This window comes from Micromys minutus, assembly GCF_963924665.1.
Source record: "Micromys minutus genome assembly, chromosome: 10".
NCBI classification, from domain to species: domain Eukaryota; kingdom Metazoa; phylum Chordata; class Mammalia; order Rodentia; family Muridae; genus Micromys; species Micromys minutus.
In genome coordinates this window covers 3,071,798-3,086,575 of record NC_137979.1, presented here as the reverse complement: position 1 = coordinate 3,086,575, position 14,778 = coordinate 3,071,798, and the positions used below count along the sequence as shown (strand labels likewise).

General features: G+C 46.8%; 2 protein-coding genes across 4 annotated transcripts in view; both read right to left on the bottom strand.

The window, feature by feature from the left end:
• The window catches only part of MAPK9 (mitogen-activated protein kinase 9), a 42,521-nt gene extending 38,844 nt beyond the window's left edge, over window positions 1-3,677 (bottom strand). For all 3 annotated transcript variants that reach the window (XM_080922979.1, XM_080922980.1, XM_080922978.1), the window contains exon 1: window positions 3,463-3,677. The gene's annotated coding sequence lies outside the window, so the exon portion shown is untranslated. The remainder of the gene's footprint in view (window positions 1-3,462) is intronic.
• Window positions 3,678-10,985: 7,308 nt separating this feature from the next.
• The window catches only part of GFPT2 (glutamine-fructose-6-phosphate transaminase 2), a 42,461-nt gene continuing 38,668 nt past the window's right edge, over window positions 10,986-14,778 (bottom strand). The window contains exons 18-19 of the mRNA XM_080924197.1: window positions 14,456-14,617; window positions 10,986-11,783 (exon numbers count right to left, since the gene is read on the bottom strand). Coding sequence (XP_080780323.1) covers window positions 11,739-11,783; window positions 14,456-14,617 — 207 coding nt within the window. The 3' untranslated portion in view covers window positions 10,986-11,738. The remainder of the gene's footprint in view (window positions 11,784-14,455; window positions 14,618-14,778) is intronic.

Sequence of the window (14,778 nt, the reverse complement as noted above, 5' to 3'; positions counted from 1 at the left end):
TTAGCTGACTTCCCTGTCCCTTCAAGTCTTCTGGCCAGCATCCACCCTCCTTCAAACCCTAGTTCAAGGACCCACTTTTCATGCAAGGTTCCCTACTCTGCCTTTCCCTTTACACAGCACCAAGCCCTCCTTTCATCTGTGAAGAAGCCTCTTCTCCAAGCTCCTCAGTGGCAGAGGCTGTGCCTGGCTAATTTCTAAACCCCAGTCCAAGCACTGTCAGTTTAAAGCAAAGCTTAGTCAAGGCAGTGTGGAGCAGGTTATGGTCAGGTCTCAAGTCAGTCTCTCTATGGACCAGTTACTTATCCAGTGCCAAGCAACTACCCTCATCTGTAAAAGTGATGAGCACAGAACTCCAGATGCCTCTAGCTGCAAGTCCAGCTCAGCTGCGAAGGCACTGTGACTTGAGTGCAACCGCAGTCTCAGTTCTCAGGAAAGCAAACTGTATTCCACTGCAGAGGTAGCATCAGAACCTGCCACGGAGGTACTCCCTCCAGAACCACCAGCTGTTTCCACAAGTGAACTACAAGGAAAGCAGATGAGAAGGAAGAGCAACAAACTAAGGGAATGCAGCTGAGTGTGGTGCCTTTTGACTATAATTCTAGCACATGGGAAGCTGAGACAGGAGGATTGCCACAGATGTGAGGCTAGCCTGGGCTACATAGTGAGTGTGAAGTCATATCTGAAAGAAGAAACAAACAAACAACTCTAAAACAATAAACACCAAAAAAGTATACCCTTGACCATTAGAGAGAGAGAGAGAGAGAGAGAGAGAGAGAGAGAGAACTGAAAAGACATCAACCAATAATCACAACAAAAATTTGGCTGTACTTTCAAATGATGACAGAAACTGTAAGATACACAAGACACCTAGATGTTTGTGTTTTGACTGGTTACTTGATACGATGAAAGAACTTTCGCTTTTAAAGTTTACGAGAACCTTGTCTTTTAGAGAAATGGACTAAAAAGTTCCTGGACAGGGTGATGGGAGTCAAGGATAGGTTTAGACACATGAGGAGAGTTATGCACTCCGAGATCAGGAATGAAACAAGACTGCCAGGGTTAAAACTTGTAGACGCTGAGATGAAGCTGTTTATTTTATAACAAATTTGAAAGTCCCCATCATAAACAACTAAAGACTGTTGCTGAAATCAATTCACACAGAGGCCAAGTATAAACCATGAAGAATTATTACTTTTTTAATAAAATTGCCGCCTTCCTAGCCAGGTGTGAAAGTAACTTCATATTTAGACAAAAACAGCAGCCCTACTGACATATTAATAGTTTTCTTTTAAAATCAGATTTTGTTTTATCTTATATATAATAAGCTTTTAAAAATTGGTTCACTCATTAGTAATTCATTTGTTTGCCATTTTTCTTTGTACAGAAGGTTAAGGCTTTTTTTCTTTTGAATCTGACAAAATCAAGTATACTCTTGACCATTCATGTAAAGGAGAGAGCAAAGTATCTGTTAACAAGTAATTATAAAGTCCTGAGACCCTGCACACTAAAACCTCAGGAAAACCAAAGCTCTCCAGAGATTGTGCCCCAAAAACGACAATTATTTTTAACTATGCAGGACTCTTCTGAAAGCAAGGGGAGAAATGTTTATAGATTGGCTATTGTTTTTCCAGAACAAATGGAAAGGCAAACACAAACAGAGCGGAGAACCTTAGACTGAGGGCACAAACAGAGCGGAGGTTGAGGTTCTCTGCTGAGGCACTGTGAGCCTCCATTTCTTCCTCTGTGGGACCCAGCATACCAGCCACACTCAATACCTGGCTGGTATCTGGGTGAACAGGGCCTAGCTCCTCTGGCCTCCGGCTACTGTTCCTGCTCCTCGAAGCTTCTCCCTCCCACACTGCCTGCTCAGGAGGTTAGCAGTGCTGCATGAGGTCTGCATTTGGCTTGGCACCAAATAGCTAGTTTTAATTGGCTATTGCCAACACTGAAGTATCAGAGTCCAGATGCAAACTTGGAATCCTGGCTTTTACAGAGATTACTGAACCAAGTCCTGGACCTCCGGGGTCTCCAGCACAATCTATTCTTGGCTCCAGACTGAGCAAAGTTCCTTGATCTTGCCCTTTCATTTTCTGTGTCTCTCCCTGCTCAAGGCTGTAGCACGCCCACCCCACACCCTCCATTTCTAGGGCACAGACCCTTTACTACAGCTGGTGTCACATCCTGTCCTAGAACTGTGTGCACGCCAGTCTGTTCTATGTGGTTCCTGGACTCTCTGGGGGAAGGTACCCTGTTGCTCTCTCCTTTGTGTCCCTAGAGGCCAGCAGAAAGCATGACCTAGATAATACAGAATTCAGTAGATAACTCCTGAATGTGTGGAAGGAGGCTCGAGCAAAACTATTGCCAAAATGTAATTTTTTAATCACAAATTGTACTGACAGCAACTAGAGATTAGAAACATTAAAATATTTCACAAAATGAGAATAAGAGTCTGCTTACAAGTTTCACAAGTTAAAAGTCACCAGCAAAACGGACAAAGCAGAGATAATAATAGCCAGGGATGGTCTTTCTGCTCACTCACTGATCTGACACTAGAGACAAAAGTCAATATACCAGACAACTACCTGTATTCACAATGCTATACAAAAACAGGGCACTAAATCAGATAGCACCAAACCAGAGTAGGTACGGGAAGGAAAATCAAACTGATGAACAGGAATGACTAAGCGAGGAAGAAGGGTGGCCAAGGCACTGACCCACAGGAGGAAGGGATGAGAGAGGGATGAGGGTAAAAATCTTATAGACAACGCAGAACTTAAAAAATTCGACGTGCAAAGGTCCTGAGGTAAAAGATTTCTGGCATGTCCAAGGCAGGTGAGGTGAGTAGGCTAGGAGAGCAGAGATGTGCTTCTGTTAGGAGGGGAGGGAGTGGCAAAGGAGGTGGGCAGGGCCCACTCTGGCTTTGCTGGGCACTGAAGATGAATGACAAGGCATTGGGGTTGGGGGGTATGGGGGAGGACTCTAAGCGGATGAGGGAGAGTTCCTACGACTCATACCAGCAAGGGAGCATTTACCCACTCAGATGCCCTCAAATGTGCGCCTTAGGCTTCTCTGCCCTAGAGCTTTGAGACAGTTACACTGCCCAATAACAACCCGGACCAAACCTTAGACATTCTACCACTACTCCGGTGGGAAAAGCAGAGGACCAGTGAGGGTCAGAGTCACCGCCAAGGTCGCGGGGACCAGAGCCCAGGCTCCAGGGCATGCAACCGGATGCAGCAGCGTGCCTCACAGCTGGAGAGAAGGCGCCCACAGACCCCTGCGGGCAGGTCTGCTGGGACCGGGCCAGACAGCGGGCCTGCAGCCCGGGGCAGCAGACACCAGGAGAGAGAGAACGACTGCGGAACCGTGGATAGCCGGGCAGTACCGAGCAGCCAACCCCCCGCACCCCAGGCCTTCGCTGCCCAAGCAGCCCCGCCAGGCCTAGCCGCCCGCCGGGCTCACCTCGGCTCCGCGCCGCCGCGCCGGAGGCAGAGGGAGGGCACGCTGGCGGCGACGCGTTCTGGCGGCTCCCGGCTCCACGACCCGGACCCGGCCGCCCCGCCCCGCTCTGCTCCGCCCCGTCGCCGCCGCAGTGGGTGTGAGGGGCGCGGGGCGCTGCGACCCTTCCGGTTCGGTTCCCTTTTGCTCCACTGCTGCTGCCGCCGCCGCCACCGCCGCCGCCGCGGCGCTCAGTCTGACGGATTCTCAGGCCAGCCAATCAGAACATCTATATCCAAACAGGCGGGGCCAATCAAGACTGGGGGTGGGCCAAAGCTGGCAGTACGGGCGTGGCTGAGGGTCAGTGTGGGCGGGGCCAGTGGGGTTCGCTGGATACCCTAGTGCCGAGTGGCGCCCCCTAGGCGGCTCCCCGTCTAGCCGTCTGCTTGCTGTAAGCGCGTCTGCCAGTGTGCACAGAGGGCCAGGGATCCAGGTCAAGCTAGGACCGTCTCCTGAGCCCGCCTCCCAGGGCCAGGGTACCCGCATGCGCTGGAGAGGGTGGACCAAGGGGGAGCGAGAGCCGGGGAGGGGCGAGGCGTGACTTTGCTCCAGTGTAGGAGCCGTAGTCAGGCCCTCTGTTGCAGCAGGTGCAAGTGGAGCGTCGGCCTGGAAAAGGACTAGAAACAACCGGGTTAGAGAGGAGACCTGGGCAGGATCAAGGACTTGGAGCCTGGAATATAACGGCCCGGGAGGAGGGAAGACAAGCTGGTTTGTTGCTCACTAAGGCGGATGCTCTGTGTATGCCACACAGAATGGGCTCATAACAGGGGTGTGGCCAGATGTCCAGAGGGTGGGGGTTGGGGAGACGGTGACCAGGACCCTGGTGAGTCAGTGACGGGGGTGAAGTATGGAACAAGTTTCTGCTTTGGTGCAGAGGGGTAAGGAGGACGTCCGTCCAATGCTGAAGCTTCTGGACAGCGGTCTTTGACACTGCTGCTTTTGTTGACGCTCCTGCAGCCCTCTGTCTCTCAAATAGGTTCCAGAAGGTTTGCGGTGAATAAAATGTTTGGAAAGCACAGAATGTAGGGTTCTGACTACTCTGTGCTTTGATAGAAAGGCTGCAAGTGAGACAGGGAGGTTGAACACACTGGGAGAAAGGTATAAACCGGCTAGGCTGGGGACTGGCCTATAAGGAATTAGAAAAATGGAGTCAGTAGTTGACAAGTAGTGACTATGGTGGTACAGCTGTAGTCACAGATACCAAGGAGCAGCCAGGGAGAAAGACTCTGCATATATATAGGAAGATGAAAAGGAGGCCCCATGAATCTCGGAAGAATTTAACTCCGTTTCAGGCACTGAGCCAGGGCAGTGGAAGCCCATAGGAGCAGTGGACAGAGAAGAAGACCCAGACCATCACAGTGTCTCTGTCTTATTCTGCTTTCATATTCTTGTGACAAAGCACGATTACCAGAAAGCGCTTCAGGAATGAAAGGGTTTATTTTGGCTTACACCTCTCAGGTCACTCCATTGCTGAAGAAAGTAGGGCGCTCAGGGCAGGAACCGGCAGGCAGGAACCAAAGCAGAAGCAATGCAGGAGCACAGCTTACTAGTTTAGGGCTGGAACTGCCTTCAATGTGCTAGACTCTCCCACATCAATCATTAGTGAAGGAAACGCCCTTGTCGACTTTTCTACAGGCCAATTGTCTTGGTTAAGAGTCTCTCTTGTCACATATGACTAGATCAAGTTAAAGCCCAACCAGCAGAGTCCTCCTTTGGCCACCCCCACATTGGCCACCAGAGGGAGTATGGTTTATTCCTGCTTAAAATTCTAGTTCCTGCGTGCTCTGCACTGGGAAAGGTTCGTTTTGTGAGGTCTGTCCACCACACCACACCCATCCTCACCTTAGCTCTTCCCATCAACAAAGAAAACAGAGCCAGGGACTAGCACGATTAAAAACCAGAACAGCCTGGCTGTCGTTGAAACCTCCCAGAAGAACACTAATGAGTATTTCCCCTCAGATTAGAATGAACTCCAATTCTTAGACATCCAAGACTGGTTTCATAGCCAACCCAATGCAAAGTTAGTAACCACAGACCATCATGCCTATGTTCACCCAGTAAGTTATCCATTCAGGTTCTGTTGTTCTTCAGGTGATGCTTTTTGTTCTGATTTTTTTTTAAAAACAAAATAATGGTGGACACACAGGGATAAAGCTGGGGTGATATAACAGGGTATAGTGGGGGGTCCAGGCTTTGAATGAGTAAAGATGACCCGGACCAGTAGGGAGAAGCTGTTGAAAGAGAACTCTTGGCAGAAGGAAGCTCTGACTGAGGCTGGAAAGCAAAGTGTTGGGTCTGAGACACATCTGGGCCAAGTGCTCAGAAGGGAGAGGGACATGTGTCGTGTCCACAGGACCACAGCCACCTGTACTGGCAGGAGAGGTCCTTAGGGATGGAGTGGCTTTGATGACCATGGGCTGATGGGCCCATAGGCTGCCTTTCTGTTCACTGCTCTACCTTATTTAGCCAAATGGTTGCTTTTATGCCACCTCTTCATCATTAAAATTGAGAGGAATTTCAAAACAAAAGCAAAACTCCATTGTTGGGTTCTCTTCATAAAGGGCTGTGGTCAGAAGGCGGGAGATACTCCTTCGGGTGAGGCTCCAGGTTCTCTTCACCCTGTCCTTCCTGTGGCCCACACCTAGCAGCTATTTCACCCTTACCCATCTGCCTTTGCAGCATGGTAAGTTGGAAATCTGGCCATTGGGGTAAAGGGCATCAGAAGTCATGAGTCCTGGGCTTGGGATGCTGGGATAATGAGGATTTGTCAGAGGCCTACTTCGGTGCAAGCCTGGGCTGACAGAGTTCCTTGGCCTGTGTTCTAATCTAATTTTACTAATCAACAATACTCCCTTAGGCCAGGGCTTAGCTCCTCCATGCCTAACTCTGTGGGAAGACAGCAGTTATGGCCGGTTGAGGATGCTGTGGTTGGATAGAGGCCCCAAGAATGTTTCTCATGCTGACTTCCTCTGTCTCCCTGTCCTTCATTTCTACCCTCCTCAAACATTTCTTCTCCTCTCCCCAGCCACTACCACTGCTGAGGGACTAACTGAAAAATCAACTGTGTTCTGTAGGGGAAAACTGCACACAAAACAAAGAGGACAAGTATTGTCTGTTTGTGTCTGTCTGTCTGTCTGTCTGTCTCTCTCTCTCTCTCTCTCTCTCTCTCTCTCTCTCTCTCTGTGTGTGTGTGTGTGTGTGTGTTTACACAAAATACCAGATGTAAGCCACTTTATAAAGAGAATAGAAACTTTAGCTCAATGGTAGAGCACTTGCCTACTGTAATGGTTCATTTTTATCATGAATTTCATTAGATTGAGAACTGACTGGGAAACTGGTTAGATGCATACCCAGATGTGTCTTTGGGACTTAGCTAAGGGAAGAACACCCACCCTGGGTGTGCAAGGTACTTAAATAGGTTGGGACCCGGTGGAGTAAAAGAGGAAAAGCAGAGGGAAACTCGGTGTGAGAGTTCCCTCTCTCTGCTTCTGAGCTGCTGTGATGTGCACTGCCCTGCTTCCCGTCTGTGCTCTCTGCCAGGATGAACTGAGGCTCTGAAACCACATGCAAAGGAAACTCTCTGCTCGCTTGACCCTGTCATTCTTTTCCACAATGATAAGAATGGACAGCAATGGCAGGAGAGGCTCTGGTGCAGCCCTGGGACCACAGACACAACTGAACTAGAAACCACAACCACAGCAATTGAAAAGGAAAACAGGGAGAAGGGTGAGTGATAATTCAAAGAAGGCTGGAGTTTAGTCCGCAGACGCCCATTTTAAAAGATCTTAGACCTGAGGAGGCAGAGAAGACAGGCAGATTCCTGGGGCTCAGTAACCAGTCAGTCTACCTTAATTGTGATCCTGAGGCCCCAACAAAAGACCTTGTCTCAAAAATGCAAAAAGTATGGCATCTGAGGAAAAATGGCACCAATGTTGGCCTCTGGTTGGTGACTACACGTGCACATGCACACACACACACACACACACACACACACACACACACACACAAGCTACACAAACACACACATACATAAACACACACATGATTACACACAAAAAGGTTTGTTTTGGTGTGTGGTTGGAAATACAGTATCTAAAGACCTTATTTAGTTATGGCTTTCTTGCTGGCAAAGTCTCTGGGATGTTGAGGGTACCATAGTGTATAAGAAAGAGTCTGTGAAATGTTTCTATGTACATATGTCTGGTCTTTTTTTCTTATAAAACCACCAGAAGCCTACCCTAATCCTTATCTGATCCTAATCATTTCCCTAAGACCTCACCTCTAAACACCACAACTGAAATAACTTTTTACCTCTTCATCCCATACAGAATCCCTGGGGCCATTCACATCACATCAGACCCATAGGAGGACATGCGCTGGGAAGTTCTGGTGCTGTGCACTGTGGCGAAAGGAAGGATGGAGCCAGCTTCAGGGACCAGCTGCTCAGGAGCCAGGGCTGAAGAAGTCAGGGGTTTGCTCTTCATCATATCCTGTTCTTCTCTGGGTCAGCATCTGGTGCTCTGGCCTTGGAATGCCTGCCACCTTTGTTTTGTTCTGCTGCTCCAGCATTCAAGAGCCAGGGCACTCTGTCTTGAAAACTCCAAGTAAAAGACTCAGTTATGAGCTGTTCTTGTAGCTTCTACACGTATGCCAGTCAACTTCATTAGACCTGTCTCACATGACAACACCTTTAGACCCAGCTCACGGGACAACTGTAAGAAAGTAGACAGAGCTGGATGGAAGCAGAGGTGGCCAAGGGAGATATTCTCTGATAGCTGTAGGGATAGAGGTGACATGGAGGCACGGGTGAGGGGATGAGGGCACTTGTGCTGAGTGGAGACAGATAATTGGGACTGAATACTGGGAACTGAATGTTGTAGCCCTTGGGGTTCTTCCCGAGTGCCAGCCACTGGGCCTTGATTCACGGCCTAAGTTTTAAAGTCTGTCACGCTCTACGAGGACATTGACATTTTGCTCCAAGTCACCAAGGGTTTCTAGAACTGAATGTCCACATTAACAGATATATACACAGAACTTCTGATCAACCTGCCTTGAACCTGGATAAGACAGTCCAAGGTCATATGGAGAAAAGGCTAATAGAGTCAAACAGAATCTTATCCACACACAGAGACTAAGCAGAAGATAAATTCCAAAAGGAAAAATATTATTTTTGGCTTTAGAGGGACTGAAAATATACCACACCCTTGAGACAAAGAGCCAGCCATTCAGAAGCTATTCTGAATATTCATACATGACCTTGGTCTCAGGTGAGGTGGCCTTCAGGTAATCATGTCTCACTAGCAGAAAGACAGAGCTCAGATTTTTGTCTTTAAGACCAGTTTTTGTATCCTCTGACAGAAGGAACCGGGAGTCACTAGAGATCTGGTAGATCAGGGCTGGTCAGGAGATGTTCAAGGTGGATCTGGAGTTTACTGTGACATGAATCAGGAAGTACTTACAAGATACACAGACAGAGCCAGAATGATGGGGGTGTGTCAGAAGGGCAGAGGCCAACTCAAACAGTTCCCAGCAGCCTTAGTGAGACTCTCAGCAAATAGCATCTGACACAGCACCTTGGCAGAGGGCAAATCTGGCACTGACTGCCTCTGGTGGGTTAATCTCAGCCAAAGATTAACACTGACACGGCACGCGATGTTGGTGGTGCGTATTGAAGCAAGGTGAGGAGAATATTTCTCTTTCTCCCCGCCAGGGCCATAAGCCATCCTAACCATGAGGAAAACATCAGACAAAACCAACTAGTAAGCATTCTACAAAATCCCTACCTGTGCTCCTTAGTAATCAGACATAAATTCCTAGTGGATAGGTTGGTTGTAGACAGGGTGGCAGAGACAGTTAGGGAGAGAAGGCTGAACCGATTTCCTAACTAGTTGAACTGAAAGCAAGATTGGTGATAGGAGAGAGTGCTTAGACCCATCCCGACAAGTAGCTTCAAACTCTGACTCGAGCATTTTAGATCAGAGAGGCCAGAGGAGAGGAAACAGAACTCTGTGGCTGCAGAGATGGCTCAGTGGTTAAGACCACTGGATGCTTGGGTTTGATTCCCTGTACCCACACACATAATCATCTTTAACTCCAGTTACAGGGGATCTGACACCCTCTCTGGTCATCACAGGCACCGGGCTTACAAAAAGGCACACACCTAAAATCACCTCTCAGACCTAAAGGGTGAGCATAGCTTCACTGAGGTTAACATCTAACAAAGAGACCCACGGCTATAACTCTTAGTATTTGAGGACACCAGAAGCCAAAAGAGAATAAAAAGTCACCGACAAAGACTTATCAGGGGGAGTCTGGACTTAACAACACAACCAAGGAACTTTCTTTTGAATGGAAAGTTCTGATTTTTTTTTTTTTTCTGACTTAAAATTCCTTACTAGGCAAACCATCATCAAAGTATGAATAACAATTTCTTGATCTATTAAGTTCCCAAATATTACCTCTTGCCATGCATGGTCTTTTGGATTTGTATTTCCTCCTATGTTTATTACCCCAGCCCCCATGTAATGAGAGTGAGGTGTGGGCTTTGGAGGTGGCTCAGTGGATCCAGATGCTGAGTCAGCATAAACAGCCAACGCTCGGATACCCAGCACCCGTATAAAAGCCTGGATGGTGCGGTGATCTGCCTGTGATCCCAGCAGAAGGAGAGATGGGATCTCTGGGACATACTTACTGGCTAGCTACACTAGCCAAACCAGCAAACTGTGGGCTCAGAGAGAAATCTTGCTTCAGCAAAGTGTAGAACAATCCAGAAAGATGCCCAGTGTCTTCCTCTGTACCCACACATGCTCCCTCTCATACACAAAAGTTAGGCCTTTATAGAGTGATTGGGTCATGAAGGTGATGTTTTCACGACTGGGAATCTGGGCCTTATGGTGGGGGTGGGGTGTTGGATTTTGGGTTTTCAAACCAAGGGGTTTCTCTGTGTAGTCCTGGCTGTCCTGGAACTCACTTTGTAGACAAGGTTGGCCTCAAACTCAGAGATCTGCCTGCCTCTGCCTCCCAAGTGCTGGGATCAAAGGCGTGTGCCACACTTGGTGGGATCAGTGCTTTTTAAAAGAAGCTCTGGGAGTTCAATTGCTTTTTCCACAGTGAGAAGACACAAAGACGCTTCCTGGTAGGGACCAAGTATCGGACTCTCCCACGTTCTGGGGGTGGAGCTAGGTCCTTGAGCTTGGATTTCTCAGCCTCTAAAGCAATGAAAAATACCTCTCAACAAGGATTAAATTCAACACATAAATGACCACTGGGGGACACATTCAACTCCTATCTATACTGCACCAGTAATGATGAGAACGTTCCCAGCAGACACTGCCCAGGCCCCCCAGAAGTAAGGAAAGGGGGGCTAACCAAATTCAAACAAACAAGACAAAAAGAAAAGTTGCACTGTCTTTATTGTAAAATTGCATAGTACCTTGATTGTGCACGCTTTTAAATAGAGCAGGGCAGTCCCCACAAAACCGCCCTCTTGTGTGGGGCATTTCAGGCTGGTTTACTATGAGAAGGGAGCTGGGACCAAAGTGCTGCCTGGGCTTAAAAAAGAACCGTAATCTGAGTAAGCAGAAGATAGAGAGCTGAGGGATTTGAGTCCATCTGAGAATACTGAAAGGGAGACTTTTACTGGGCTCAAAGGAAACATAAAAAGAGGGTAGAGGGGACTCACTGGTGTCAGGGGACAGGAATCAGGAGCAGCTTATGGAGGGAGAACAAGGAGAAAGGAGACAAAGGGCTCATGCCTAGTGCCCCACACCGAGATGAATGACACCTGCCATGAGTGTGTCCAGAGACAGCACTCTGGGATGCCCAGATGCATGGTCTAGGGCGTTACCATGGCTACAGGAAGCCACACATTAGAAAAATAACTTAAAAGCTATACAATCGTCATTATAAATATTTCGACTTTTAAAACTAGCTAGTGTTGGTTAAAAAAGGTTCACAGTTACTCTGAGGAGAGCGGCATCTCTATTGCACAGTAATGAAAAGTCTGCTCTGATCCCCCTGTGTAAACAGTCCCTTCTCCTCGGTGACATCAGGACACAGAGAAACAGCATTTGCTGTAAGCAAAGCACTTGGGTACAAGGCACGTCAACGCTCTCAAGCTCTACCGGAAGCATGAGGGGCCCGTGGAGGCCCACTTCCTTTCCCAGGTGACATGTTCGCAGTTTGTTCAGGTCTTGAGTCAGACTGCGGGTAACAATGGTCTTGTCATGGAAGTCCCGTTCTCATTCCACAGTGACAGACTTGGCTAGGTTTCTGGGGAAGTCAACCTAAAAAGAAAGACAGGAGGGCAAAAGATGAAGCTCACTTGACAAGGTCCTTGCTTAGCCTGCAAAGCCATGGGCTCCATCTCTAGCACCTCATAAAGCAGGCACAGATGGACACAGACTTGGATGGTAAGAGGATCAGAAGTTCAAGGCCAGCCTCTACCACACATCAATGCTCAGTATCTCACAGGGGCCAGTGACAAGCTGTTCCTTCCCAGTCACCTCCTACCACAATCTACCTAAACACCTCCATTTTGAAGAGATTCATTATTGAAAGAATCTTCCTTTAACTGTACAGCATTTACTTCACTCAATAAACATTTATCATGACTTGACAGGTTGTGTTATTCATATATTTAAAAGCAGGTAGCTTGGTGGGTGCTGTTGAAAAGTCACTCTTCGGTTACACAAACGGTGGTGGTCTCTTGTAATCCCAGCACTCAGGAGGCAGAGGCCAACAGACTTGAGTGCAGGCAATTGAGGTCTTTATAACAAGTCCAAGGCTTTATAACAGGCTTGGTCTATATAGCACGAACCTACCAAAATAACAAGTAGGGGCTGGAGAGATAGCCCCTAACAGGCATCTTATTGGTCTTCTAGAGGGCCCAAGTTCCATTTCTAGCACTTTTATCAGACGGGTCACAATTGCCTGTGACCCCAGCTCCAGGTGAATGGAGACACTCGTCTAGCCTCTGCAAGGGAACTTAGAAGGCAGAAGGATCAAGTTCAAGGCTAGCCTCTACCACACAGCAATGCTCAGCATCTCACAGGGGCCAGTATCAAGCTGCTTCTGCACTCCAGTTCTCATGGCCCTAAAACCACACAGGCACATGTGCAATTAAAGCCAAAGCCTTGGGCTGGAGAGATGGCTCAGTGGTTAGAGCACTGACTGCTCTTCCAGAGGTCCTGAGTTCAAATCCCAGCAACCACATGGTAGCTCACAGCCATCTGTAATGGGATCTGATGCCCTCTGCTGGTGTGTCTGAGGACAGCAACAGTGTACTTATGTATAATAAATAAATAAATCTTTAATAAAGAAAGGAACAAGGTGTTGATGAATAGTGGAGGGGCACACCTTTAACCCCTGCACTCAAGAGGCAGAGACAGGCGCATCTCTGTGAGGCTTGAGGCCAGCCTGGTCTAGAAAGCCAAGATAGCTCAGGGTATACCAAGAAACTCTGTCTTTAAAAACCAAACCAAACCAAAGAACAAAGCTTCAGTAAAAAGAATATCAAAAGAACAAAAACAAAACTGACTTTTTAGGATTAAGGTGTAACTCAGAGATAGTGTCTGCATATTACACGTAAGACCTCGGTTTGACCACCAGCACCAGAGAAAATAATTAATTAAAAATATTCATGTTTTTGGAAGAATACACACGAATTTCACAAGACTGTTACTTAGAGTAGAGACTGAGAAGGAGATGTGATTAGAGGTGGGTAATAGAGTATGCTACCACTGGTCTGCAAAAAAGATGTTTTATTTATATGTTAAGAAAAAATGAAACAAATACAACAAAAAGCTATCAACTATCAATTTGATGATATACATTTAGGTATGTCTGGCATATTGTTCTTTAGATTATTATAGCTTTATAAGCTTCTCAAAATAAAACTGTAACATAGCATCTATTTTCTTCTTTTGCACAGTGAATTAGATTCTAACACATTTGCTGGTGAGATAAATCTTTTCTTTTCTGAGGTGTAATATGCATGGTAGCAGTCTCAAAATGTCAAATCATTTTCTCCACCACGGTAGATCTCAAATGTGGGACAAAGATGGGCATCCAAACATGATCACTGTGATAGTGTTCATGAAAACAGCAGCCTCTTTAGTAATGATTCAGAGAACCATGTTAAAAGCCTATAAGTAGCCACGGAGATGTCTCAGCATTGAAGAGTGTTTGCTCCACCACAGCATCCGAGTGAGGTTCCCAGCACCCACATTGGTGGCTCACACCCACCTACATCACCCACCTACGTGTTAGTTCCAGGGGCATCTGATGGCCTTTTTGGGCTTCTGGTGGGAATACGTGTAGCATATAGTCACATAGACACATATATAGGTGTATAAATAAAAATGTAAAAATAAAGATTTCAAAAGAATACCAGACAACAACATTGCACCTAACATGTTCATAAAGATGAAAAAACTTAGCATAATAATACAAAGAAGAAACAGAATTCCAACTTTGACACAGTAGTAATTTTTTGTTTATATATTTATTTTTATTTGGGTCTCTCTTGGGCCAGTAGCACAGGCTGGCTCACATTTGTAATGTGCCTGCCTCAGCCTACTGAATGCTGGCTTCTAAGTGTGTTTCACCAGATTTGCCTTGAAAAATGTTATTTATTTATTTATTTATTTATTTATTTATTTATTTATTTATATTGATTTTGGCAGTTCTTAGGGAATCTAAACAACCTTAAAATGAAAGTTACTTTAAATGATATTATTTCTACAATGAGTTATTTAATCCAAATAAGCATTTAAAAAATCAAAAAGGCAACTTGTCCATTATAAATGGCACAATGACATATCCCGTGCATCAGAATGGTTCCCTGTGCCCATAAATATGTGCAAATTTAATAAGAAACAAAAAACGCATTGATAAGAAAGAACCATTAGCTCCCTGTTTCAACTCTTTGCTATGTTTATGCAAATGTTGGACTCACGTCATAACCTCGGAGGACGGCCAGGTGGAAGGACAGAAGCTGGAGTGGGATCACACTCAGGATTCCCTGGAGACAGTCCACCGTGTGGGGGAGCTCAATGGTCTTGTATGCAAACTTGGAACTCTCTGTGTCATCCTTGGAGCACAGTATGATTGGGCGACCCTAACGCAGAAAGAAGGGGTCATAAGATACCGTGTTTCTGAAAGAAGCAAACCATCTCCTGCACCGAGTTCAGTTTCTAGAATTTTCTGGAGTCAGCCCTGCTGTAGTGATGACACTATCAGTGAGGTCATGTGTAGGCCACATGTAAAGGACAGTTGTGC